The sequence below is a fragment of the Lampetra planeri genome, chromosome 32 (genome assembly GCF_965212315.1).
Source record: "Lampetra planeri chromosome 32, kcLamPlan1.2.h2, whole genome shotgun sequence".
NCBI classification, from domain to species: Eukaryota; Metazoa; Chordata; class Hyperoartia; order Petromyzontiformes; family Petromyzontidae; genus Lampetra; species Lampetra planeri.
Window position 1 is genome coordinate 3,568,577 of NC_136138.1, and position 27,618 is coordinate 3,596,194.

At 58.2% G+C, this 27,618-nt stretch overlaps 1 protein-coding gene across 6 annotated transcripts in view; it reads left to right on the forward strand.

Annotated features, from left to right (window-relative positions):
- The window catches only part of LOC144729313 (kinesin-like protein KIF21A), a 64,040-nt gene that overhangs the window by 17,195 nt on the left and 19,227 nt on the right, over positions 1-27,618 (forward strand). For 3 of the 6 annotated variants that reach the window (XM_078609481.1, XM_078609479.1, XM_078609483.1), the window contains exons 2-23: positions 814-1,036; positions 4,107-4,289; positions 5,120-5,269; positions 7,150-7,284; positions 8,853-9,026; positions 10,272-10,387; positions 10,938-11,133; positions 12,245-12,434; positions 13,417-13,480; positions 14,280-14,525; positions 16,054-16,135; positions 16,716-16,839; positions 17,411-17,599; positions 19,142-19,341; positions 20,048-20,155; positions 20,860-20,928; positions 22,217-22,437; positions 22,739-22,892; positions 23,786-23,980; positions 24,181-24,285; positions 24,458-24,623; positions 27,509-27,529. In XM_078609481.1, the coding sequence (XP_078465607.1) occupies positions 814-1,036; positions 4,107-4,289; positions 5,120-5,269; positions 7,150-7,284; positions 8,853-9,026; positions 10,272-10,387; positions 10,938-11,133; positions 12,245-12,434; positions 13,417-13,480; positions 14,280-14,525; positions 16,054-16,135; positions 16,716-16,839; positions 17,411-17,599; positions 19,142-19,341; positions 20,048-20,155; positions 20,860-20,928; positions 22,217-22,437; positions 22,739-22,892; positions 23,786-23,980; positions 24,181-24,285; positions 24,458-24,623; positions 27,509-27,529 (3,311 nt within the window). The remainder of the gene's footprint in view (positions 1-813; positions 1,037-4,106; positions 4,290-5,119; positions 5,270-7,149; positions 7,285-8,852; positions 9,027-10,271; positions 10,388-10,937; positions 11,134-12,244; positions 12,435-13,416; positions 13,481-14,279; positions 14,526-16,053; positions 16,136-16,715; positions 16,840-17,410; positions 17,600-19,141; positions 19,342-20,047; positions 20,156-20,859; positions 20,929-22,216; positions 22,438-22,738; positions 22,893-23,785; positions 23,981-24,180; positions 24,286-24,457; positions 24,624-27,508; positions 27,530-27,618) is intronic. The other 3 variants (XM_078609484.1, XM_078609480.1, XM_078609482.1) reach the window with 2 other exon arrangements.

Consider the following 27,618-nt stretch of genomic DNA (forward strand, 5'->3'; position numbering starts at 1 on the left):
GTGGCCATCCGCTTCGCTCACAGTGGACGTTAAAGATCCCCGTGATCTCTTTCAGAGAACATCAGGCAATTGTGTGGCGGCCGTGTGCGTGAGTTGGTGAGTGGACAAATGAGTGGGTGACCAAACGGGTGGGTGTTTCGGTTCATGGGTGAGTTGGGTGAGTCTGCGGGTGGGTAGATGTGTCAGTGAGAGGGTGAGTTTAGGTAGTGAGTGAGTGATGGAGTGATTGGGTGAGTAGGTGAGCGAGTGTTTGGTTTCGTGAGTGAGTGTGTGCCTTAGTGAGTGAATAAGTGAGTGATAGAGTGGGTGGGTGACTTTGTTTGTGTTTGACTGGGTCTATTTGTGAGCGGGTAAAGTGGTTGGCGAGTTTGTGGGAGACCGCCCAGCCAGACCTCGGGAGGTCGCTGTGTTTCTCCGGTGCAGCAACTGCGATATCTGGCGCAGGGGCAGGAGGCGATGAGGGCGAGGAGGGCGAGTAGGTGCGGCAGAGGTCGCAATCGGGTACCCGATACCCGTACCCTACCCGATACCCGGCCGGGTACGGGTAGCCGGGTATCGGGTAGTGTACGGGTACCCGATTGTGACCCTGGTGCGGCCGGGTACGGGTACGGGTTAGGAATCGAAACCCGTTTGCGACCTTTGAGGTGCGACGATGGCATCGGTGGCTCAGGCCACGGTGACGTCGCCACCTTCTTGGCCTGGACAGGTGGCGCAACCTCTCTGTCTCTCGGTGGGCGCGTCACCGCACATTCACCCATGTCCCGGACGTGCGGTGACGCCGTTGTCTTCCTGTATGCGCACTCCCGGTGGCAGGATTCGTCCCCAGCTGGCCAAGGAGAAGATCGAGGGATGCCACATCTGCACGTACTTGACCCCCGGCGAGCCCCAGGTGGTGTTGGGCAAGGACAAGGCCTTCACGTTCGACTACGTCCTGGACATGAGCTCGACGCAGCAGGAGATGTACGCGTGCTGCGTGCAGCAGCTCATCGAGGGCTGCTTGGAGGGCTACAACGCCACCGTGTTCGCCTACGGCCAGGTCAGCCGCCACTCACTCCGCCATTCACGCCGCGCCCGTGGTTAGAGGCTCCGTTTCGTTTTCCTGGCCGGTGGCGGAGTGGGTAAAGCTTGTGCCCTCGCAGCTAGAGCCACCCGGGTTCGATTGCCGACTCAGGCGCCCATGTCCGTGTGGAGTTTGTGTATGTGCTTTCCTCCTGTTCTCCAGAGCGTGGGTGAGTGTGAGTGAGTGAGTGAGTTGTTGTATGTTCTCTCCCTGTTCTGCAGTGTCATTGAATGTATGCGAGTGAGTTTGTATGTGCTCCCCCTTATTTAAGCCTTCGTCTTGAATGAATAATGATTGTGATAGTCACGTGTAGTATTATACGCAGCGGCGGTGACGTTCATGCCGATTGCATTTCTCAAAATCGCCGAGGAACCACAGACGAGTGGGAAGGCGGCAGCAGCAGCAGCAGCAGCAGCAGCCGGGCGGTGAGGAGCCAGCACCACCAATGACTGCCCAAGCTCTGCGCTCCTCTCTTTTCCCCAGACGTTGTCAGCCAATTAATCATTTGTTTATGTGTGGGAGGAAGCCGGAGTACCCGGAGAAAACCCACGCGTGCGAGACGGTTAACGCTCGATCCCATACAGAAGGGACGGACGATGTTAGTCCGCACTCTGCTTTTGCGCTTTCTCCTGGAGAGCCGCGGTATGGCACCTCCTTGAGGCCCACCCACGGGAAAGGAGTTCCGCGATATTCGTGCAGTGATCCACCAACCCTCGCCACCTCCACAGTGCTGGGCTACAGGCCACGTGCACAGCCAACGCCCCAAACGAACTGATCGAGATGCGCGAGACATCGTCGGCCCTGTGCAGGGCCACCCGGGACACCTGAAGGGGCATTAAACTGGAACGAATCTGGACGAACTCGGAACATTCGTGTAACCGCATTGTGAGTTGTGCTCGTGAGCAAAGCAGGCAGCGATGTAAATGTCATTTCTGAGCTACGAGATTAGGCAAGTGGAGGCATTGGAGATCACATTGCACAGCTTGCGATAGCATTCTATGGTGTGCGACCGCGTGCGATGCCACGCGATTCCGAATGGGCTGCATTTGGGCAGAGTCACATTACACGGAATGGCCTCGCTTGAACGCGTCTTCTGGAATATTTCTTAAAATGAAACCTCCTACCAGGGCGCCGTGGTGCATGGTGCAGTCTCCGACCGGCCCCTCTGCTGTGAGGAAGGGGCCGCTTGCCCGACACGTCGCCCGTCATGGACGCGTGTTCCCCGCAGCGCCACGGCGGCGTGAGTTTCGTGTCATGACTGTCGCAGCAGCAACAGCAGCAGCATCACCATTTTTTTTATTTTGCTACGAACATGCCGGGTAACACGGCCGAAATGCTGTAATGGTGGTGCTCCCTGGCGCTACTCTTCAACTAATATTTTGTTTCTCAAGCGTCAAACTCGCTGTTAGGCGAGGTGGACCGTATCTATGAGATAAGCGCTATGGATTTTTTCCCCGGGGTTTAGAGTCGTACGGCGGTGGGGGCAATGGAGACGGTCGGGGCGGTGGGAGCGATGGGTGGGGTGGGGGTGTTGGAGGCGGTGGGGATGAAGGCGGCCTCTGCGCCATGCTGGAGCGCGCGCCCGCTGCTGCCAAGCGCTGACCGCGTGGTCGATGGAGCCATCGATAACCGCTCCCTGCCGTGCCCATTATCTCGATTGAACCCGTCCGGCACAGTCACTCGCTCGCTGTCTCGCTGTGTGCTGCCTGCTGCTGCTCGCGTTATTAATCGGAGGAGTGGCCCTCGCCTCATCCCTGTTCCGGGAGCTCTCATCCTGTTCCGATAAACGCATTGTGCAGACGGGCGTCCGTTTCGCTCCCCTCTGCGACCCTGTTATAAGGAAATGATTGTGACGATAGGAAATAATGATGGTTATTGGCGTGCGTTAGCCATGAGGACGTCACCTCACGGGCAAGCGTGCTACCGCTACAGCCAGCACTTCCCGGCGAGGTGGCTCACAGCGGCGGAGCGAGCTGCTCACATTCGCGCGGTCGCAAGTTTAAATCTTGGTTGCGGTGCTCGACTTAACCCATCATCCCTCCGTCCAGGGGTCGATAAGATCAGTACTTCGTGGGATGTGAACTCACAAATTTCATCGTCCAAGCCACTCACTATACCGCCGAGCCGGCTGTATTCCGGTTGAACATAAACAGCAGCAGCAGCAGCAGCAGTGATACTCGTTGTGAACAGTGACCGGCCTTCAGTGCCATCGATAGATGCGCCCCCGCAGCGTAAACCCAGCAGCTAGGGCTGCGCGATGGCAGCATACCAAGTGGGCTCACGCAGCCGTCCGTGCGGCCTTTGCACGCATTCACGGTGGGGTTCTCCCCCAGACTAACTTCGGCTTCCTCTCGTTACGTAAACAACAAAAAAATTAGCACAAACTTGTCAACGCCGTGACCTCCTGGGAGGTGCGAGCCGCACCCTGGCCGCCGATGCTCCGCTGCTATCGCCGCGCCGCCACGGTGAGCCGTGTCCTCGCCCTTCTACGTCACAACACCGGCGAGGGCTTGAGAATGAAAATCTTACAAATCCCCACGAGCGTAATGGCTCGGGTGCGGGTGAGAGAGAGCGAGCGCGCCCGCGGCGTTCAAAATTCTTCTCGCCCTAAAAGCGACGATGCTCTTGTCCTGTCACGGCGCGAGGCATCCGCCCGGGGAGGGTGGGAGGGAGGTGGGCCCATCGCTCTCCCGGGTGGGAGGTCGCCGCTGCTACCGTGGAGCGGGCCCTCGCCTGTCTGCTCGCCGCCCACCCTGGGGGGATTAGCGGGAGGGTGGGAGCGGAGGGTGAGCCGGCGAGGGCCGGGGGACGTCGCCCGGCCCCTCGTGCCATGGGTCGCTCGCGAGAGAGAGATACTTGGTGAGGGAGACGCGTGATAAGAGAGATGCATGGTGAGGGAGACACGGTGAGTGAGGTCGACAAGGTGAAGTTTAGGGTAATGCGGTGAGAGAGACTCGGTGAGGGAGACGTGGCCAGGAGATGCAGTGAGGGAGACGTGGTGACGTAACATGGTGAGCGAAACCGGCTTGCGCTGTGTGTGGTGCAGACGGGCTCGGGCAAGACGTACACGATGGGCACGGGCTTCGACGTGGCGGTGCAGGAGGAGGAGCACGGCATCATCCCCCGCGCCGTCGCCCACCTCTACGCCGGCATCGAGCAGCGCCGCCAGGAGGCCCTGCAAAACAACCTTCCCCCGCCCGACTTCAAGATCAGCGCCCAGTTCCTCGAGGTGACCACCCCGGGCGGTGCCTCGCAGTGCCGAGAGCTCCTCGCTTCGATTCCCGTCTCGAGCGTCTTCTTGTGTGTGGAGTTGGGTGTTTTCCCAATGATCTGCCGAGTGCGAGTGAGTGCGATTGAGTGCGTGGGGAGCGGTTCGCGCGCTGCGATACAAACCAGATGACCCAAGTTCGATTCCCACTCATGGCCAACACCAGTAACGATTATCTGTACCGGTTCTGGACCTCCGCTAGGTGTACTGAGCCTCAAATGAGTACTTAGTACGATGTGTAAACTTCACCATTAGGGAGACAAAGGTGGCTGGGTATAGTGCTGGCCACCTACTCCCTCGTGTGCCGTGCCGGCCTTCATAGGTGCTCGCTCACAATACTTGCCCCAACAGTGTGTTGAGGCTTTACGGGGGGTCTTTGTCGTTTGTACATTCTCCCCCTATGCTGCGGGGTGTGAGTGAGTGAGTGTGTGAGTGGAGGACACTTCACGTGGCCTCAAGGTGCACATGGCCTGGCACAAGCGTCTTGGTGACGTCACCGCCACTTAGTGGCGAATGGCGGTTGTTGTTGTTGAGTGGAGATTGTATGATTTTTCCCTGTTTTGCATGAATTTCCTCCGGGTTCTCCGGTTTCCTCCCATAGCTAAACACATGCACACTACAACTGGGGTCAGCCAAACATCAGCAGTAGGGCCCTGCACACTCGCGTGACTCTCCTAAGTAATTGATTATGAAATAACAACACACAAACCGACCGAGGACATAAGATTGGCGCCACGAAGAGCGCATGTTGGAGCGACGTGGTTGCTGTATTGGATCTCGTGTGTCCGCAGCTGTACAACGAGGAGGTGCTGGACCTGTTTGACGGGACGCGAGACGTCGAGTCCCGCAACCGCAAGTCCAGCATCAAGATCCACGAGGACGCGGCGGGCAGCATCTACACGGTGGGCGTGACCACGCGCGCCGTCGCCACGGAGGAAGAGGTCAGTTGTGCCCTTTGACCTCGGCGCGTTTGGGGGAGCTCAGGAAGGGGGGGAGGGCGGAGAGGGCCTCGGGGTGGCCTCCCGTGCGATGGCCCCGCTTGCGGTCGTACGTGGCGCACGGGCCCCGTCCGGTCACGCCGTTCCCATTCGTGCCTGGGGGTGGGGGGGGCGGGGGGGGCGGGGGGGGGGGGTCGGGGGGCGGGGGGGTGGGGGGGTGGGGCGGGGGCAACGCGTGAGGTTGCGGCTCGGTTCGGTGTGGCCCATGCATCACGGCCACTTGCTCGCGGAGTGGGAGAGCGAGACATTTGTTACAAGTTCCGGCGTTGTCACGTTTCATTTGTCAGTCAAAACAATCGCTCTGGGGGAGGGGAGGCAGTGGGGAGGGGAGGCAGTGGGGAGGGGGGGGGGCAGTGGCAGAGCATGCTTGAGCTGATTTACTCCGTTCGCGAGCTGTGTTTTTCCGAAGATAATTACACAGCTCAGATAATGACACAGCTCGTAAGAAGAAGGCCACGCGGTGCAGAATGTTCTCACCCTGCCAGGAGGCGAGATAAGGGGAGATGTGTTTGTCAAGAGGGTGTTCTCCCACCGAACGCGTGGGAGGAGCGGCGGCTGAGAGATTACCGGTCGCGGCGTCTCCTGCTCATCCCTGGCCCCCCGTCTCGTCTCGTCGTGACTTCTGCTATTTGACGCCTCCAACTTAATCCTGCGGTCTCGCGGAATGTGGCGCAACCGGAACGCGGAACGCGCAGCTGCCTGTGATTTACAATCGCGGCTTAATAGGCGCAGCGTAAATATTGTTGATTGCCGTGATCGCGGTGCGGCGAGGGAGGGACGAGGCGGGTTTCGCTTGGCGCTCGATGTTTTCTTGAGTGGATACGACGGGGAGACCTTGGCAGCTCTTTAGCACGTCCTCGTTGAGTGGCACTCGCGTTCCCCGGCCAGAGAGCCGCCACCGCCGCCATGCGTGAGAGATTGGGAGAGTGACGCGTTTAATATTTAATTTGGGCTTTCACGACAGCACTGTTAGTCCCTGGGATTAAAGTGGCAGGTCGCGGTGGGTGTTGACCATGCTTACGAGGACAATGCACGTGTGTGTGTGTGTGCGTGCGTGCGTGCGTGCGTGCGTGCGAGCGAGCGAGCGAGCGAGCGTGCGTGCGTGTGTGTGTGTGTACGTGTGTGTGTGCTATGAACCTGGCGACACGAGTTCGATTCCCGCTCACGGCCAACACCAGTGACGATTATCTGAACCGGTCCCGGCCTCCCCTAGGTCGACTCAGCCTCAAATGAGTACCTGGTGAGGTGTGTAAACATCGTCACTGGGGAGACAAAGGCGGTCGGGCGTGGTGCTGGCCACCCACCCCCTCGTGTACCGTTCTGGCCTTCATAGGTGCTCGCTAACAGCACTTGCCCCTACAGTCTGTTAAGGCTATACGGGGGATCTTTTTATCTTTGTGTGTGTGTGTGTGCGTGCGTGCGTGCGTGTGTGTGTGCGTGCGTGCGTGTGTGTATGTGTGTGTGTGTGTGCACGTGTGTGTGTGTGTGTGGGGAGCGGTCGTGTAGCGGTTGGCGCGCTGTGCTACAAACCTGGCGACCCGGGTTTGATTCCCGCTCACGGCAAACATTGGTGACGATTATCTGAACCGGTCGTGGGCCTCCCGTAGGTCGACTCAACCTCAAATTATTACCCGGTGCGATGTGTAAACATCACCACTAGGGAGACAAAGGTGGCCGGGTGTGGTGTTGGCCACCCACCCCCTCGTGTGCCTTGCCAGCCTTTATAGGTGCTCGCAAACAGCACTTGCCCCAACAGTCTGTTAAGACTATTCGGGGGATCTTTGTTGTTGTTTGTTGTCGTGTGTGCGCGTGTGCACACACAGATGATCCAGTGCCTGAAGCTAGGTGCCCTGTCACGCACAACCGCCAGCACACAGATGAATGTGCAGAGCTCCCGCTCGCACGCCATCTTCACCGTGCACATCTGCCAACAGCGTGTGTGCCGCTCCAAACCACAGGTAAACCACCCCGGCAACGCCGCCCCTCACCTCCGCCCCTGTTCCATTCACATGCCTGGCTTCTGTACGCACTGCGCATCTGTTTGTAATGCTCGCGTCCATGCGTGAGCAGCAGGGGAAGAGGTGACTTTTAGGATTAGGCGGTATTAGTTTCGCTGGACTCAGGGAACCGTGTCGAACCGCCCGGCAAGCCCAGGGGCAAACGTTCACACGCCCACCGCCCACCGCCCACGACGCCGCGCGCTCGCTCACGCGGGACCCCGGCAATCGCTTGCAACTCATGGCAACATTTGAGGGTTTGAAAGGGCAGCACATGGGCGGGCGCCACGTGTTGCTGTCGAGGGAAAATATTGGCCGATTGCCGCTGCCCCCGGCAGTTTGACCGGAATGCGGCCTTTTTCCGGTGCAGAATGGTTGATGGCACGTCAACAGCATGTCGAAGCCGGGCCGGTCCGGCCTCCGTGAGCCTCGCTCCATGATAGGCCAGGTGGGAACAGGGCCCACTCATCGCGGTTTCCGCTGACAGCTTTAACGGCCAGAGCAGTGCGTCCGTTACAGCTATAAAAGAAACGCGCCGCTCCGTCGCTTCCCGTCAGTAGTGGTGGCGCGTCACCGCTATTCATCTCCGCCAGCGCGATCACCGAGGTTTACGTTCCAACGCGGAGACGCGGTCGCAGAGACGCTTGAATGCTCGTCGCTGTGCGGCGATGGGAGATGATGTTTCTGCTCGTGGCTGCGCGACTCGTTCAGTGGCGTGCGAATCCCCGTGACGCCACTGAACCGTCCACAAATCACCACAAAAAACTGCAGACTTACAAAGTACACACGTTTTATTTAAATAAAAACATGTGTATATAATGTCACTCTACGAACTTCTTCAGAATATAGAGGCCACGCTACCTCGCTTGTCCTTGTATACTTGTGCCTTCAAGGATGCAGCGTATTTTACACGTGAAATGTTGAGGTGTTAACTGTGCTTGTGCATCACTGCCAATGCAGCAGCAGCATCAGGTGATATCATCTGTTTTATGCAAAAGAAGGCGTGAAGGCTAACCAGCAGTCGGCCTGATAGAGACAAAAAAACCCACGAGAATCGACAGGAATGGTTTGTTGCAGCGCGACCTCACGGCGACCCCTGTGATCAGCATCAACCGGACCCAGAGTTTCACAGCGATGCACGTCGCTCTAGTATAAATATTCTGATTCTGCTGCCACTCACCTGTCGGCGCCGATCTCTCGTAAGGGCCGGCTTGCACGGAGAGCGCGACGACGGCACGCGTGGTTGTTCACCCGCGGGGCGCCATTCCCACGCCCGTCACTGCCTCCGCACAACAGGGCCTCGAGGTGCTGCGGTTGTGTTGTAACTCAAGTGGGCGGTCGGCGTGAGCCGTGGCACGTCTGCAATCAAGCCGTGGCAAACGACGTCACGGCTACGTTGCCAGACGTGGGAAGCTATGCCGTGGCTACGGTGCCAGCCGTGGAAAGAAGACCACGGCCGTGGTGTGGGTGGGTGGTGGTAGTTGACGGGACTGCACATGCACACTCACGCCCGCGGCGTGTTTTTGCAGGACGCGGAGGAATACAGCAACAGCGTGGAGGCCTCCTCCTCTGCCCCCATGAACGAGCTCGAGGTGCTCACCGCAAAGTTCCACTTTGTGGACCTGGCGGGCTCCGAGCGCCTCAAGCGCACGGGCGCGACGGGGGACCGCGCCAAAGAGGGCATCTCCATCAACTGCGGCCTGGTGCGTAGGGCTTCCGCGGCGCCGTCTCGCCCGCGTCCCCGTCGGTTTGTGGCCGTCTCCGTGTTGCGTGCAGGCCGACGTGATGCGCGTGGTCCACGAGCTTTTTCAGCCTCATCTCCAACTGGAGCTCATCAGCACTGCGTCTGGCATTCGCTCGGTTCTCACAGCGCAGGGCGATTGTCACGCAGGAAGGCCCTGCTGCTGTGGTTCACAGACGCAGGCTGCGGTAGTTTCGCAATAGAGAGGGGGGAGGTGCTTACTGTGTGTGATCTCAGTTGAGTGATTGGCGGTATATATTTTAGAATATGGCAAATATGGACCGTGACGTCGGCACACAGTAGCCGATTCATTTTGAACAATGTCATGGGGTCTTGAACATCCACTGGTCAAGCGGAGAGACGGACACAGTTACTGACCAGAGGCCCAAGGGCCCTGAACATCAAGTGGCCAGCAACACTTTTGGCAAGATGTTGACTACCTCGCTTGGTATACAGGAGGGTGTGCGTTCGATCCCGACCCTGACGCCTATATATTTGGAGTTTGCATGTTCTCCCCGTGGTCACGTGGATTTTCTCAGGCTCCTCCTGTTTTTCCCTCCACATTTAGAAAGATGCGTTTAGAGTATTTGGCTGCTATAAATTTCCACGTGATGAGCCACTTATTTGAGCTATAATTCGTGGCCAGGTCACTTCTGCAAAAGAGTTATATAGCTCAATGGGCATTACTTTGTAAAAGAAATAGTTAGTAATAGTACTGTCATCAGAGTTGTAATGGATAAGAGTTTCTGGAATTGAGCCAAGTTATTGTTGTAAGAGCTTGGGAAAAGAGACAATACAGGAGGGAATTCCACAGTGGAGCAGTGCGAGGGAAGAAGCAGAAAGGGAATTGTTGTGACCTGCAGTGTTGTGAGTGAGTGCGTGAGTGATTGATTGTGTTCGTGAAAGAGTGGGTAATTGAGTGAGTGGGTGAGTGAGTGGGTGAGTGAATGAGTGGGTGAGTGATTGGGTGAGTAAGTGAGTGAATGGGTGAGTGAGTGAGTGAGTGGGTGAGTGAGTCTGTTCATGACCTGCACTGTGGTCTTGGATGAACACGGTGTGCATGAAATAACATAATCGGCAGTGTCTGGTAGACTGAGACCTCAACAGGGCGTCCAGGGCGCGGTCGGTGTGAGGGTCGCTGGCCCGCCGGCGCGTGGCCATGCCGATGCCCCGGTGCTGACCGGCGCTTGCGTGCGCGCGTGTGTAGCTGGCGCTGGGAAACGTGATCAGCGCGCTGGGCGACCAGAGCAAGAAGGCAACGCACGTTCCGTACCGCGACTCGAAGCTCACACGCCTGCTACAGGACTCTCTCGGGGGAAACAGGTAGCGGCCACCACTCCTCGGTTGACTCAGTCTCAAATCAGCACCTGGCGGCCGGGCGTGGTGCTGGCCACCCACCCCCTCGTGGTGTGTCGTACTGGTCTTCATAGGTACTCGCTAATAGCACTTGCCCCAACAGACTGTTAAAGGCTAAACAGAGTGTCTTTGTGTAGCCACACACACACACACTGTTATGTCAGCTGCATGCCCAGCCACCTCATTCTCAAGCAGCCTTAGGTTGAATAGAGGGGGCTAAGCAGGTGCGGTATGGGATAGAGAAGAGGTGGGCTGATGCGGTCCAGGAGGATCTGGAGCTGAGTGGACTTGCTGACGACTGGTACCAGCGGTGTTAGGGCAGAGAAGCGACGCTCGCAACAATGAGTGGAGCGCCGGGCAGTTAAAACCCGGCAATTTGGCACAGCGGGCAGCATGGGTAGTGCATCCGTCAGTCATCTCCGTCAATCCACAACATCTGGGTCTGTCCCGTGACCTGTCAGCTGCGAGAGTCTTCCACACCTAACTTAATGGTGGCTGTTGTTGCCGTTGTGTGCAGCCGAACGCTTATGATCGCGTGCGTGAGCCCATCCGACCGGGACTTCATGGAGACGCTGAACACCCTGAAGTACGCGAACCGCGCGCGCAACATCAAGAACCGCGTGATGGTGAACCAGGACAAGACGAGCCAGCAGATCGGCGCGCTGCGCGCCGAGATTGCCCGCATCCAGATGGAGCTCATGGAGTACAAAACGGTGGGTGGAGGTGCCTCATCGTCATGACGACGGTGGTCATGATGATCATGATTAAGATGATGCCCAGTAAAACCTCGCTTTAGTCTCACGACTCTTTTACAAGATGATCCTGCCACGTTTTTGCGGTAGGGGGTGATGATATCTGCTGTGTCTAATCCCAAATGTATGTATGAATGTATGTTCAACTTCTTCCGCACCGTACAAGTCATTTGCGGTGTAATTTTTTTAAATTGGCGATTGTGGACCGTGATGCTGGCACACGATGGCGTCACGGGACCTCTGACGCCCACTGTGAGTGAAGGGGGAGGGCACGTCGGAGGGCACGTCGTAGTATCCTACACCCTACACCCACCACCGTGAACCCAGTATCCTGCACTCAACACCCTGCACCCAGCACCCTGCACCCACAAACCTGAACCCAGCAAAATATTTCACCTGGAAAAACTCTGGAGGTGGAACCCCTCGTTTGCAGTGACGTCCGGGGCTCTTCAACAATAGCGACGGCTCTGGGAGGCCTTCATCCAGCAGTGCATCGAGCCTGGCTGATGATGATGATGACGGCAATGAGGTGGACAGACTGTGAACCGTCCCCAATGCAGAAACACAGCTCCCCTCCCCTTGCCGGGCGATGCCCCCCCCCCCCCCCGGGAGCACCCCCCCCCCCTCCATCTTCCCACGGGGCGTCTCTCAACTGTGACGGGAAACGCGCTCCTCGCTGGAGATGGAACACGCGATCGCAAACGATTTTAGTCTCCGTCAACATCAACACGAGCCATCGCCAGGGGCGTGACAGGGCGACTGCATCCGCCGGTTCAGCCAACAAGCTGCTAGATTAGGGGCCTCGACCCATGCCGTACGGGTCGCGGCGGAGGTTATTTGACCATACTTCACCACGCTGCTTGTTGCGGGTTGGTGAAGACGGGCAGCACAGGAGCGTGCGGGGGGTGCGGTGAGCATCACCCGGTGCGAAGAGCCGAGGGACGCGGTCCCTCTCGCTTCTCTCTCTCTTCCTCTTCCTGTCTTTTCCTTTTTCTCACTTTTTCTTTCTCTCCCTCCCTCTCTCTATCACTCGCACTCTCTCACTCCCTCCCTCCCTCCCCTCTCTCTCCAGGGCAAGCGCCTGGTCGGGGAGGACGGCGTGGAGAGCCTCAACGACATGGTGCAGGAGAACGCCATGCTGCAGGCGGAGAACGGGAACCTGCGCATGCGCATCAAGGCCATGCAGGAGACGATCGACGCCCTCAACGCGCGCATTGCCCACGTGCTCACGCAGCACGCCAGCCACGCGCTGGCCGGTGCAGGCAAGGCAGCACCGGCGCACACGGGCACATGCACGCACCCACTCACCCATGTTGCACCCTGCCGTGGTGGCGTGACTGGGAGCGGTGTTGCTCCACGTGGCCGCAAGTGTGGGTTTGTGCTGCTGATGATTTTGTCAGATTTGTAGCCATCATCATTAACATCGTCATCATCATCCCCGAGTGGTGGTGGCGGCTATTCTGCCACCATCATCGTCTCTGTTCCCAGGCTCTTATAAACGCGCCAACCCCTAATCCATTACCACTGTGATAACAGTGCTCATTGTTGCTGGCCATTTGACGTTCAGGGCCATAACCTCACGCTCCGTCTGCTTCACAGTGGACATTAAAGATCCATAACATCACTCGCAGAAGAATTGTGCTAGTTCGTATTTTAAAAAAATTCCCAAATTACTCAGCTGGGAAACGCAGAAATTGTCGCCCCCCATGCCAAGTCTCAAGACTCATTTCAGGCGGGACCTGCCAAGTTTTTGCTAGTAGGGGGGCAATGTTGCTGTGTGCGCGATCCCAATTGAGTAATTTGAAAGCATGGCCAGTACCGGTCACATTGTGCACAGTGTGCCGTGGTGCTGCTGCTGAGTTGGCAGTGGTGCACAAGTACAACCAACAACAACCACAACAACTCGGCATTCAATAACAACGCTGCGTGCGTGTAGCCTTAAAAACAAAACAAAAGGTGACGTTTCAGGCAATGGCCCTTCATCCCAGCACACGGTTTACATGGTACGTTTGTTTGTATCCTAATTTATATTCAGCGCTGTCGGTGCCCGCTCAGCTGGCGTTTCAGGGGTGAATGGGGGGGGGGAATGGGGTGCAGGGCGGGTGGGGGGGGTGTTACGGGTGTTGGCGGGGGAGGGGGGGTGTTGGGGTTGATCCTAATTGGGAAGGAATTGTTGAAAGGCTTCCGCCTCTCTGATGGCCGTGCTCCTGCGTCCCCCGTTTTGTCTTCTCTCCCGGTGCGTAGGTGACGGCAGCGAGGAAATTGGGTCCATGATCCAGAGCTACATCAAGGAGATAGAGGACCTCAGGTCGGCCACCCCTAACCCCTCACTGCCCGCAGCACGCACTCTCCCACAACAAAGCAGGTCCCCCGCGGCACGTTGGCTTCAGAGCGGCGAGCGGCGAGTGGGCGGGCGAGCGGGCGGGCGAGCGGGCGGGCGAGCGAGGGAGCGAACGATGAAGCGAGCTCCCGGTTAAAACGCGCGCTCGGACTACAAATGCGAGCCACTCGATTCCCGTGTGCAGGAGCGCGCGGAGCCCAAGGTGTTCATGCGAATGCCTTGGTTGAAACAGAGAAGCAGAGGTTGCGGTGGTGGAATGTTTTTAAACCACGAGGCTCGTCCCGCATGGCCTCCCGAGCAAGCCAGCGGAGGAGGAGGGGCTCGGGCTTTTGGGGGCCGTCAACTGTGCCTGTCACTGTCGCCACCTTGTGCTGGCAAAAGTCACGGATGTGGTGATGGTGGTGTATTGACAATGCTGTGTAGTGGCCTGTGGTGGCATGTGGCGTGTGGTGGTAAGTCTCTGTGTATGGTGGTCTGTGGTTGTGTGCACGGAGTGTGGTGTGGTGTTATTGGTCGATGCGTGGTGCGGGAAACTTGTATGTGATGTGATGTTAGGTGGTGTCGGTATTTTGCGTGTGTTGTGCGTGTTCACGTGTTGTTGTGTTGATGTGTTGCGTGTTGACGCGTTGTGTGTGGTGTGTTGACGCGTCACGTGTTGCATTTGGATTTGTCGCTCGTGGTGTAGCCGTGGCTGCGTGCCGGCGTGTTGTGTGTCGCTGTGGTAGAACGTCGCGCGCTGATGAGTTGCGTGTCCTCGCTCTCGCAGGGCCAAGCTCCTGGAGAGCGAGGCGATGAATGGCTCGCTGCGCCGGGAGCTGACCCGCGTGTCCACCTCGCGCTCGCCCATGTTCGGCGGAGCCGCGTCACCCGCTGCCTCCCTGGGGGCCCCCTCGGGGGCCGTGGCGGGGCCCTATGGAGTGACGCCCGACCGGGAGATGCAGGAGGTCCTGGAGGTGGCTCGCAAAGACCTGGAGAAGCTCAAGAAGAAGGAGAAGAAGCAGAGGAAGATCAGGTCGGTGCCTGCTGGCGGCCACCGATATTCCTGTTGCAGGGCAGCTGGGGAGGCTTTGACCTTTCCCCCGTTGTTCCTCACTGCTGGGGTCACTTGTGGGATTTGGCTCGGGTGGTACCCACGCCGCGTTGCCAGTTAGTGCCGCTCGATTGTACGTAATGTGCGGTCGTCGTCGTCGCGGCTCTCCCATTCTCGTGAGTGGCGGCGGTGGAGAGGCGCCTTTGGGGAAACGGCGTCCATTTATCGAAGCCCTCAGGGGGCGACGTGCGGCGTTCTCAACGTGCGTCTGCTATGTTTGTCTCGCCCAAGGCTAAAGAAGGAAGGAAGACACGGCCGTCTGTCGGCGCGGAGGTTTGCTATCAACCGCCCCCGTTGTGTTTGTGCTTCTCCTGCGCCGCGCTGCGCATGCGTCGTCATGCGTTGGCGTGTGAGGATCCCGACCGTAGCCCCGCCCAGTGGGTTCCTCGCGGCCCAGCGCCGCGCCGCTTTTGTTTGCCCCGCGAAAGCGCACTTAGCCGTTTGAGATTCGCGTCAGGCGCCGTAGCGGTTTGGATGGAAGGCGTGGCCCGGAGTAGTCGCGGAGTGGAGCGGAGCCCCCGCGACCGTCGCGTGCAGTGCACGCCGGGTCACGAGCCGACCCCTCCGGCTGCGATCCGACCCGAGTTCCACTCCTCTGTTTTATAACGCCACTCGCTCGGCGCGTTCCTCCTCACCGCTCGGCAATTGAACTCGGCGTTTGATTTCTCACCGAATAATTTCCTGGTCACTGGCTGACCGGGGTTGGTGGCAGGTGATTGGGAGTAGCCCCGCAGCCCATAGTGAGACATGTTATGGATGAGGGGTGCCGGGTAGGGAAGTCGTTTCTGAGTCGCTGACCTTGTCAAACCCGGCTGAAGTGAAGCCCTCATTGTTACCCATCGCTGATGCGTTCATAAACGTGGCATCATTCAGTAATTTTCAAGAAATAAAACGACTTTTTATTATTGCCCTCGTTTACCTCGGAAAGCCTCACCGAGTCTCTCACAAGGCTCTTTCTCAGGAGGGTCCTGCCAAGTTGTCGTAGTAAGAGGGGGCAGACGATCGCTCCGTGCCTCTCAATTGGGTAATATCGCAGTAATATTTCAACTTGGGCAAATTTGGACCGGATGCCGGCACGCATTGGCCTAGTCTCGCAAATGACATTGCGGGAGTGAATCGGATGGCGCTTAGGATTTCACGGTTAATACAACCGCAGTATTAACCAGGGCGGCGATTGGGAAATTGAACCGCGATGCAAATTGATACTTGTTAACGTTTGTAGTGTTGTTGTGGCTGCATGCTTTTTCATGCAGTGGCTTTGACCGGGACCGTGCCACAACCCACCTGGGCCGCCTAGCGTGGCCCCCAGTGGGCCGCCGGGCCAAGCCTGCGCGGGCCGCCCCGCACGGCCTGTGCGTGGCCTCGCCCCCGTGGCCCCCCTGCGACGAGCCTGCCGTGTCCCTCCGTCGAGGCCCTTGCGTAACCGCGCGTTCGTCGTTTTGCCCCGCAGCCTGGAGAAGCGAGGCGACGCGGGCGACACGGAGAAACGGGAAGGCGAGCACGACGAGAGGACGCGCGACAACCGCGAGGCGGTGAGTGCCCCGCCGGCCCACCGTGTGACACCTGCGCCGCTGCCGTCGCCGCCACCAACACCCTTCGCGGTTTGCCTGCCCGGCACCGGTTCTCTCGAGTCGAAGTGCCTTGACGAGTCACGAGAAGACAGCGCTGATTAAAACCCGCGCCGGTTAATTGAGTTGGCTCGCCGAGCCTCGAACTTGGCCTGCAGAAGCGTGTGATGAAGTGGGTTGGGGCCAGCGCCCGCGTGGGACGGGATGGGGGATGGGGGGGAGGGAGGTGGAGCGATGCCAGCTCGCGGGGCAGGCGTGCGTGACGCTGCCCTGTATGTGACTGTGTGTGTGTGTGTGAGAGAATAGCTTTGTGCGACTGCGTGTATGTGACTGTATATGTTCATAGCTGAGCTATGAACACGGCGGCGTCACGATCCAACTGTGAAAAATCTCTGCGAATTGCTCTGTGAATCTGAACCAGTCCAGGGCTTCCCCTCGGGTGACTCAGCCTTATTAGCACCAGGTACTGTCTGTTGAAGCTATACATGGGATCTTTGTCTTTGTGCATCTGTGCTCGTGTGCGTGCGTGCGTGTGCTCGGGCAGGAGGAGGAGGCGGAGGAGAGCGATCATGAGAACGGGGAGAAGGAGGAGGCGGAGGAGGAAGAGGAGGAGGACCTGGACTCCAGCGACAGCTCCGATGAGTCTGACTCGGAGCTCGAAGAGAAAGGTGACTCTCCCTCAGCCGGCTCCTCACCCGCATCTGACGTTCCCTCCCTCGCCAGTTGCAAAAACCACCAAGTCGGACAGATGAATAGAAGCTGATGGCCGCTAGGCCCCGGCTGGGCCACAGTACGATGCCGTTCCCTCGGCCACGCGAAGCGCTTCTCTGGTGGGAAGCTTCGCTGGGAGCGCCAGGCGGTGCCGCGAGGCCGCCCGCCTCAAGCTACGCTCGCTCGTGACGCGTACTCCCGTACTTGGTGAGCGAGCGGCGTTGGGTGAGCGGTGGCGCAGCGGTTAGCATGCTGTGCTTCGAACCCGGCGAGCCGAGTTCGATTACCGCTCACGGCCATCAACACCAGTGACGATTATCTGAACCGGTCCTTGGCCTCCTCGAGGTGAACTCGGCTTCAAATAAGAACCTGCTGCTGTGTGTAAACATCGCCACTGGGGAGACAAAGGCGGCCGGGCGTGGTGTTGACCACCCACCCCATAGGCGCTGCTCGCCCACGGCACTTGCCCCGACGGTCTGTTAAATGCCACACGAGGGATATACGTCTTTGTTTTTGCGTCCCGCCCAGCCAACTACCAGGCGGACCTGGCGGACATCACGTGCGAGATCGCCATCAAGCAGAAGCTGATCGACGAGCTGGAGAACAGCCAGCGCCGGCTGCACACGCTCAAGCAGCAGTACGAGGAGAAGCTCTCGACGCTGCAGAACAAGATCCGCAACACGCAGCTCGAGCGCGACCGCGTGCTGCACAACCTGGGTGCGTGCGCCGCCCCCCCCCCCCGCCCCCCGCCGCCCCCGACCACTGCCTCCATCAGCCGCTGACGCCGCTCTTGCGGAAATTTTAAATGAGTGTCGGACGAGCCCCGCTGTGCCGCCCGCGCGCCGAGGAAAAGAAAAATTTAGTTGCCGTCGGCCAGGAGGAGAAGGAGCGTGTGAGCCGGGCACTAACATGTGCAGTGGTGCAGCAACTTTAAACGAGGGCTGGCCAAAGTGTGGAATTGCGTGCGTGTATGTTGCGTGCGTCCCTGTGTGTGTTAGGGGAGCGGTAGTGCAGAACCCGGCGACCGGAGTTAAGTTCCCGCTCGTGGCCAACACTGCTGACGAATATTTTAACCAATCCTGGGCCTCTCCTTGGTTGACTCGACCTCAAATTAAGAACCTGTTGCGGTGTGTAAAACATCAGCCCTGGGGAGACGTGGTGCTGGCCACCCACCCCCCTCTCTTGTCGTGTGCCCTATTGGCCTTCATAGGTGCTACTCGGCAACGCCGCTTGCCCCTAACAGGCTTGTAAAGGCTATTGGGGGGATCGGTGCGTGTGCATGTGTGCGCAGTGTAGAGCCAGCAGTTCTGGCGGAGGCAGTTGTAAAGCTCCGGCTTGTTTTGTGTTTAATGGTCAATGCTCGTGCGTCTCCCTGCACGGCCGCTTACACAATAGCCCGAGCGCCATCACCCAACCATCATCCCCTTAGCGGCGCAACTCGATTCGGTCCGCGAGCGGCGTACGTTACGTCGCTTTGTGCCTTTATCAGCACTGCGGGCTCAGAGCGCCGTTTTCAACTCCTTTGGGTGGAGAGTCGCCCGAACGAACCTCGAAAGGGTCGCCTAGAGAGACGTCCTAGCGTCGTCAAGAACGCCACGAGACTATTTGACGAGTATTACACGCGGCGAGCTGACGCGGAATCCTCCATAGATTCGCTATGGAATCACCCCAAGCCAGGCGGGGGTGGCGCCTACGCTGCACATGGCCTGTAATCCACCACTGTGGAGGCAGCGAGGGTTTGTGGATTGCACACGGATGTTGTGAGACTCCCTTCCGCGTGGGCATCGAGGAGGAGCCGTGCCCTGGCTTGCCAGGAGAAGGTGGTACAACAAAAGTGTGGACGTATCTTTCGTCTGTCCTATCGTATGGGATAGAGCGTCATTACACTTGCAACCCAGGAGTGTTCTCTGACTCTTAATTGGCTGGAAACATCTTAATAAATAGAGGACCACAAAGGTTGGTAGCACCAGCTCACCGCGTGGCTGTTGCCTTTCCCGCTTATTTGTAGTTCCTCTTCCTGGCGCCTGTTGAGTCTTTCTCTCTCTACGAGAGCGAACAATGACTGTGCGGTGGTGAGTCCACGTTGATATTATTATTATTATCCCAAACAGTCATTTATCGCTAGTCGCTTGGACAGAATGTCGTTGCTCCATCAAGCAACAAAATCGCTCGGATCGGCGAGGTCGGCGTCTGGTGCGGGAAGTCGCGGCGGCCGTGCTGAAGGAGCGCTCCGCTCGCTCGCTCGTGCGCTCAATGCAGGCTCCATGGAGAGCCACACGGAGGACAAGGCCAACAAGGTGCGCGTGGAGTACGAGAAGCGGCTGCAGGTCATGAACAAGGAGCTGCAGAAGCTCCATGTGGCGCAGAAGGAGCACGCGCGCATGCTCAAGAACCAGTCGCAGTACGAGCGCCAGCTCAAGAAGCTCCAGCAGGAGGTGGCCGAGATGAAGAAGACAAAGGTAAGGGGGGAAACGAAGCTCGGGACGTGCGCTTGTTGCAGGGGCGGGGTTTGAATCCGGCTGGCCGGCCTGGTTAATACTGCGGTGTGTATTAACCACAAAAAATACCATGCAGCATCAGAGTGGACTTAAAAAATCGCCGCGAATTACTCAGTTGGTTAAACGCACAGCAGCAACCGTCTGTCCGCTGTTGCGAACGCTCGGCAGGAGCCTCCTGAAAAAGAGTCTCGGGACTCGGCGAGGCTCCCCTGCGTGAACGAGCGTGGTGGTAATAACGACGCCACGGTCACGCTCGGGAGAAAGATGGTCCGTGCGTGCCCCCTGCAGGGGGCAGCAGCAAGGATTGCTGCTGCCCCCGCAGACATCGCTAATGCGGTGCGCATGACAGCGCGCGTCTGTTGGCTGTTGCGCAGCTGGTGTGTAAGTAGTGGTCTGTCTGGGTGTGTGAGCGTGGATTGTCTGGATGCCACTGGTGTGTCTGTTGGTAGTGGCCGGGTGTGTGTGTGTGTTAGCAGTGTGTTCGTGGATCTGTCGTGGGGTTTCTGGGTGTTGGTTAATTCTCTGTGTGCGTGAAGGCAAGTGTGCTGCTGTTGGGACTGTAGTGGTGTGCCTGGGTGTGTGTGAGTGTTGGCGACGTCCTGCTGGTGGGACTGTGTTGGTGGAGTTGGTGGCGCGCGTGGTAACTCCCCGCGTGGTGACCGCGCAGGTACGGCTGATGAAGCAGATGCGGGAGGAGCAGGAGAAGACCCGCGCGGTGGAGATGAGGCGCAACAGGGAGATCGCGCAGCTCAAGAAGGACCAACGCAAGCAGGAGGTGTGTGGTGGGGGCAGTCTCTGACACACGCAGGGGTCGGTGTGGTCATTTACATATGCGTGGTTGGAAGCCGACAGGCCACCCTCGTTGAATTATTTGCTGCTGCTACTGCATTGGCAGTGGTGCACAATCAGTGAACAAAGCAACGCAACACTTTCGTCAATAACAACACCGCGTGTATCTGGCCTTCAAATATTTTTATTTTAGAAATTGCCGACGTTTCGGGCATTGGCTTCATAGCCTCCCGTTATCGCTGCGGTGCGCATCAACCGTAGAACGCCACGCGCCGTCTTCTTTACTGCGGACGTTAACGATCCCGCGACCTCATTCGAAACGGTGTCGGCCATTGCGTGCCGACATCCCGATCCAAATTCACCGAATTTGAAAAATGACACTGCAAATTACTCTGTTTGGATTACACGTAGAGGAGCATTTGTCGTGACCTACTGGCAGGGAGAGCTGCCACCGGGGGTGCCCTTGGTGAGACCCCATAGCAACATCGTCCCCTACTGTGAAAGTACCGCAGGCGGCGTCTGTGAAACGCAGCGGCGCTTTCCTCCGTGACGATCGCCCTGCGCCACGAGAATGAAAGCGCGAATACCGCACGTGCCGTGTCATTATTATTATTATGATTGCGGCTGATCTGTACGGAAGGATTCCGCTGTTAAGGCCGTGCTCACTGTTGTGGCCGCTTTCTGTTTCAGTATCACATCAAATCTCTGGAGGCCCAGAAGCGACAGCAGGACCTCATCCTGCGGAGGAAAACCGAGGAGGTCTCTGCTCTCATTCATTAAGTCGCTCGGCGTTCGTCCCCACGGCCGTGTGGCGCCCCCGCGCGCCATGGGCCACGCAGTGCAGGCCGCGGGTGTCGGCGTGAAGCGAAACAATACAACCCGCCCCTTCTCAGTCGTCACCCAGGACCCCCTGCACCCAGACCCCCGTGCAGCACCCAGATCTCCCCTGCATCCAAATCACCCCTGCACCTAGACCCCCTCCCTGCACCCAGACCTCCTCTGCACCTAACATAGCAGTCGCACTTACGGCGCTTGCTGCAGAGGTACGTGGGAGTTGAAATCCACCACTTGACATTGCTCGTTTAAGATACCCGTGATGCTATTCGGAAGCGGAGGCCATTGCGTGCAATTGCCGTGGTCCAAATTTGCCATTTTGCACAACAATTACAGCACAAATGACTTATTTAGAATCCACACGCAGTAGCCATCATCACACCCCCTACTGCGAAAACTTGGCAGGACCCTCCTGATTAACGAGACTTGCTGGGTAATCAAGCACAATAATATTGGTAATGCAAAAAGGATAATATAACGTAATGGTCTATCTCCTGGTTACATAATGGACGTAAATTAATCATGAAGCAAGGCTGATTGCCTTTCCAGCAAGCATAAAACATCGGCCCAAAAGTTGGCACAAAATTGGCCCAACATTGGCACAAAGTTGGTCCATCATTGCAGGTGTGCTGGGTTAGCACCACACATAGCGACGCGTCTCACATTGCTGCCGCTGGGTCTCCGGCAGTCCGACGTCTTTGGCTGAGCCAGGTGAGGGCCTCGTGAGGTTCACAACCTCCGTCTTGGCATCACGGGACCCGGAGCCTCACAGCGAAGCGTGTCGCTCTCTCTTGCGCGCGCCCGATCTCGTCAGATCCCAAAAAGCTCAGCAAGGGTTTGAGCTTGGACATTGTTCGGATGGACCACCACCCGTGCGTGTTCAGGTCAGGTCGCCGTAAGCCTGCGGGGTTTCATGGCGGACGGCAGAGGGGGCAGAGCAAAAATCTATTGTTGCGCTGCACTTCTACGCTCCCCGCAACCGGCCAGCATGGTGAAGTACGATCAAGCAACCCGCCCAACCTGCGCGGCGCGGGGAAGCCCTCATCCAGCAGTGGATTGGCAGACGCGCCGTACATGGGCGCGTGCTCTCGGAGCTGTGGGAGCGACATGGTGGGGGAAGGGGGGCTCTGTGCCGGAAACCAGCGGCGTTTAATGCGGCGGCGTTTAATGCGGCGGCGTTTAATGCGGCGGCGTTGCGGTGGTGTCCCGACAGGTGACGGCGCTACGGCGGATCGCCAAGCCGCTCTCCGGCAAGGTGAACCGGCGTCTTCACGTGGTGGGCGACTCCGGGGTGGACGTCTCAGCCACCACGGGCTCCTCCGACCAGGACGCCGCCACCGCCACCGCCGCCGCCGCCACAGCACCGTCGCGGGGCCGCGTGCTCAGCGCGCGGCAGCAAACGGCCACCGCTAGCGCAGCCTCCACCACGGCGAGGTGAACGCTGGGCGGCGGGTACCGAACTCGCGGGGCGGTCCCTCCCCTTCAGCGTAGACACGTGTGTAGCGAGTCGTTGACGTAATATTCACGTGTGCAGGTGGCACGCTGGACCTGCGATCCAGAGGTCGCCGGGTCGATTCTGTCTTCCTGGAATGAGAAACTCGCTTCATCCCTCAGTTATATGTGGCCGGCCTACACCAGGCTGCTGAGCCGTGCTGCGTCGTTTGCATCATGAACCGGCAACGGCGCTTGTTCCATCTCTCACCTCGTGTGTGTCCCCCGTGTACCCCCTCTCCAGCAGCAGGAAGAAGCACTTGCGCAAGGGCGTGAGCAGTTACTCGTCGCGCTCGGCGCGCGTCAAGTGGCAGACTCTGGAGCGGCGCATCACCGACGTCGTCATGCGCAAGATGACCATCACCAACATGGAGGCCGACATGAACCGGCTGCTTAAGGTGTGTGGCGGGTCCGGCAGAAGACTTTCAGATGGTGATAGTCTGAGAAGTGAAATTAAACATATTCTTGGTTCTTTCGGTAAAGTCACGTTGAAGGGAAATAATAAAATAATATAAATATTAAACAATACAAATTTCCCTTCTACGTGACTTTACCGAAAGAACCAAGAATATGAATCCCTGCAGTCACGAAAGCTTTAAATCAAAATAAAATTAAACATGTTAAAGAAGCGCTGCAGTTGATCAGTTACTCCCGCAATGTATGGTATTTTAATAGTTTGAATTGCTTGGTCAGTTTCAACGCTTTTCCTGTTTGAATTGGTTTTGGCATTCAGTGCCCTGTTGATTTGTACATCACTGTAACCGTTAAATATGGCCTAAGACCCATCACATCTCGGAGCCTGGATAATAATAATGCCAACTTGAAACGTACTGCCACCGAAACATTATCCGCTCAATCGCTCACCTAGAGAGAGAGAGAGAGGATGACTCGGAGGCACCAGGAGGAACCACAGATGAGGGGGAAAGAAAGAAGCCAGGCAGTAAACCCTGTGCCAACAATTGCTCAAGCTCTGCAGTTCCCTATATATTCGGACGTTTTCAGCCAGTTACTGGTAGTGCTCAGACGAGCGACTTCACTTTGCATAAAGCAGGTGCTCTAGGCTGCTGCTGCTGCTGCTGCTGCTGCAGGGAAAGGTCATAGGCGTCAGTGGGCGGCATTCCCCGCCTTCACCAACCCGCACTGACCAGCCTGGTGAGGTATGGCGAAATGACCTCCACGGATTGACAAACGGGCCGTGCGTGTTCCCCCGTTTATACGGAAGAGTCGCGTAGGCAGCGGTTTAATACGCCGGTGCCCCTCGCCCCCACCCCTGCCCCCCCCCCCCCCACAGCAACGCGAGGAGCTGACGCGGCAGTGGGACCGGCTGAGCCGGCGACGCGATCGGCTGCTCGAGGCCGGCCCCGAGGACGCGCAGATGCTGGCGACGTTGGGCGAGGACCTGGAGAACCTGACGGCGAACATCGACTACATCAACGAGAGCATCTCGGACTGCCAGGCCAACATCATGCAGATGGAGGAGGCCAAGGTGAGGCTGCCGAGCGGCAACGATGGCCCTCGCGGCACACACGCACCCGCACGCACCCGCACGCACCCGCACGCACGCGTGGGCGGCACACACGCACGCACGCGTGAGCGGCACACACGCACCCGCACGCACGCGTGGGCGGGACGCGCGTGTGGGCGGGACGCGCGTGTGAACGTCCCCGTCGTGTGGTTGGCGCCCAGGAGGACGAGAGCGAGAACACGAACACGGTCGCCATCATCGGCTCGTGCTCGCTCACGGAGGCGCGGTACCTGCTGGAGCACTTCCTCTCCATCACCATCAGCAAGGTCGGTGCCTCCACGCCTCTCCTCCTACCTCTCCGCGCTCATCTCACTCTACTCCCCTCCATACATTCTCCAGCAGATATGACCCCAGCAGGTATAATCTGCGCAGATACGACCCCTCTCCCGCTCCTCCCACTTGAGCTGATTGGCCCTCCGGCCACCCGCGCCCCGCCAGGGCTTGCTGGCGGCGCAGAACGAGTCTCAGGTGAAGGTGCTGGAAGGGAAGCTGAAGCAGACGGAGATCAACAGCTTCACGCAGAGCCAGCTGCTCTTTCACATGCTCAAGGAGAAGGCCGAGGTGAACCCCGAACTGGAGGCGCTGCTGGGGAACGCGCTGCAAGGTGCCCACTCACACACACACACGGACACACACGCACACGGACACAGCGACGCGGATCTCCCCCCCCCCCCTTCCCGTATCGGCGCGCGAGAGGGGGGTGAGGGGTGGTGTGGGCTGGAAAAAATCGGGCCCGGCCGCCTCTGCCTGCCTGTTGCTGGTGTTTATACACCATGCCCCGAAGGCTGAGTTGACTTCGGGGAGACCTGCAGCAGATACTCTTTGGTTCTTTCGGTACCTACGTGACTTTACCGAAAGAACCAAAGAGTATGGATTCCTGCAGTTACGAAAGCTTCAAATCAAGATTAGACTTAGAGCAGGTTCATATAATCACCACCACTGGTGTTAGCCGTGGTTGGGAATTGAACCCAGGTCACCGAGTTTGTAGTGGTCCACGAACCACTGCACCACTGCTCTTCACGTGCACATACCCGCACGCACGCACACACAAAACGCATTCACACACCCGCGGGCAATCGAGGGTGCAGCCGTGGTTCCAGTCCAGCGGGGATCAGGGCTGGCGAGCGCCGCCGCTGTGCCGAGGCGACGGCGCCGGCGCGGTGACCCTGGGCGCACTCGGCCCCCGCCTCGGTTGGACAGCGCTGGGTTGCGTGGACCGCCCTAACGATTCGGACGGCAGGCTGCCCGTCCCCAAACCCTTCTCGCCGCGTTCCGAATTTGGAAGCAAAAATTTCAGTGCGATTTATTTCTTCAGATTTCATGAACGTTGAATCTCGGAGTGCGGTAAGAAAGTAAAAAAATCCGTAGCTCGACGCAGCAGAGCGCGGATTGGAGAACTCACAGCCGTGGAGCTGTGTGTGCGTTTGTGTTGCTTGGCTCGGTTTACACCCAGTACTCAGACGGCCCAACGTAATTTTCCTTCCCATAATTCCACGGTGATATTATGAAGCCGTGCGTTAAATGTCGAACAGTCCCAGCCCTGCGTCGGCGCTAATGTCACGGCAATAAATCACTTTGCATGCAGCGCAATGCGAAGGACGTGCGAGTCACAGGCAGGTGCTCGCATTAACCCTGCGTGGCGAGCCGACAAGCGTCTCCCGCGTGTGCGAGCGAGCCTCCCACGCGGGGAACCACGCGGTGGTGTCGCCCCGCTGACGGCACCCTCGTTGCCTGCCTGGTTCATAAATCACCCGCCGCTCCCTGCCGGGACGTGGGTGACACCGGAGAGACGAGCCTCCCAAACTGGCTCCGTGGGGGAAACCACGTTCACGTTGCTGCGCGAGATTAGCAGAAAGAAATCTCGACCCCCGCAGTGCCGACGCCATCGTCAGCCCTGACGTGACTGTTTGTAAACTCCGTCCGTGGACGACTGCGGTTTTTGTACGCCGGTCGTGTGTGTGCACAGATGCTGTGGGCTGTGGGCTCTGCCTGCCGCGTGCCTTGTAGAGCAGGGTTACCCGCTAATCGTCGTGTAATTCTGATTAAAGACGAATTGTGCACGCGATTTACGAAATTTCACGATAATCCACATTCGGGCTAACGGAGCAAACGGGACGGAACACGCGGAACGGAACACGCGAGACGGACAGTGCAAACCATGCAATCGATACGGACAATCGAGTGGATAGGGACAATACCGACGAGACTCGTGTCGCCCATGAGAGAGTGCAACTCGAACAACATCGGGACGAAGGTCATCGCTGAATCGCTGCTCCGCATCGTGACAGATCTTGTAGCATCGCTGTCTGGGGGGGGGGTCAATCGATCCACGCCTGCCCCGTTGCCAAGGGATTCATTTCAGACGTGTGTCTGGGTCTCTTGACCCGGAAAATATATCCACGTCCGGCACACCACGTTCGGTGTACCTCCAACTTTGGCCGTGGCTACTCCTGGTCGCGTACTACCTACGCCAGACTACCAGCACGCAGCAGTGGTAACACTCGTGCCTCGTGGCAAGTCGTGCCCGGGCTCGATTCCCGACTCGGGCGCCTGTGCTGCGTGGGTTTTTTCTGGGTTCTCCAGTTTCCTCCTGTAGCTAAACAAAGCGTACAATGTAACTGGTATTGGCCAGACATAAAAATGCTAAAATTACCTGCAGATTACTTAATTGAGATTACATACAGCAGCATCACCAACCTACTGCGAAATACTTGGCAGGACCCTCCTGAAAAAAGAGTCTTGAGGCTCGATGGAGCTTTCCTGGGTAAATGAGTCACGTGACTCAGGATGTGCGGCGGCGGCGGCGAGGGTTGCGCGGGTGCGGCTCTGCGGAGCGTGCTGGTGGTGGTTCGCATGCTCTGGGCTCGGTGTGGGTGACGCTTGGGAGCTGGGTTGGCGCCCTGCGTGACGTCGTTTGTGGCTGTATGGAGGTGGCGGCTCTGTGTGAGCTGCTGCGGCTGCTGCTGATTGGTCGTCCGCCTCCCCGCCCTCCCCCCAGCGCCTGCGCCAATCGAAGTGCACAGACACACTCTGAGACGGCGTCGTAATTACGGAGTGCTGTGACGAAGAGCCTCGTCGAAATCTTACAATAACACGTTCTCACTAACGATTTGAACTGGTATTGGCCCGCTCGGAACACAAGGCGAGAGTTCGTATCCGTTAGAAAAGGGCTGGGGGAGCAGCCTCGGGGTGCGTGGAGAAACAACATGTCGTGAACCGGTCGACCAATAGTTGCGGACGCTCCTGGTGTCTTTCCCATTGGCTCCTGTCCTCCAGGCTCCTGGAGCGCCAGCTTGCAGCGTGCAGTGCCGTGCGGTCCGATTGGTGCGTGAGCTTGCATCCAGTGTGCGGTGTTGTGCAATCTGAACGGTGCGTGGGCTTGCATTGCAGTACTGTGCGATGTGATTGGCGTGCGAGCTTTCGTCCCGGCGTGCAGTGCAATGTGATTTGAGCGTGTGCTTGTCCCCCCCGTGTGTTCCTGTCACACAGAGCTGCGTAACTTAGACTTGGGTAAGTAAGGCGGCGCTCTTGTGTAACAGAGCTGCGACACGGACGGCATGGCTGCATGTGGCAACCCCGCTTGACTGCGTCGCCGCTGC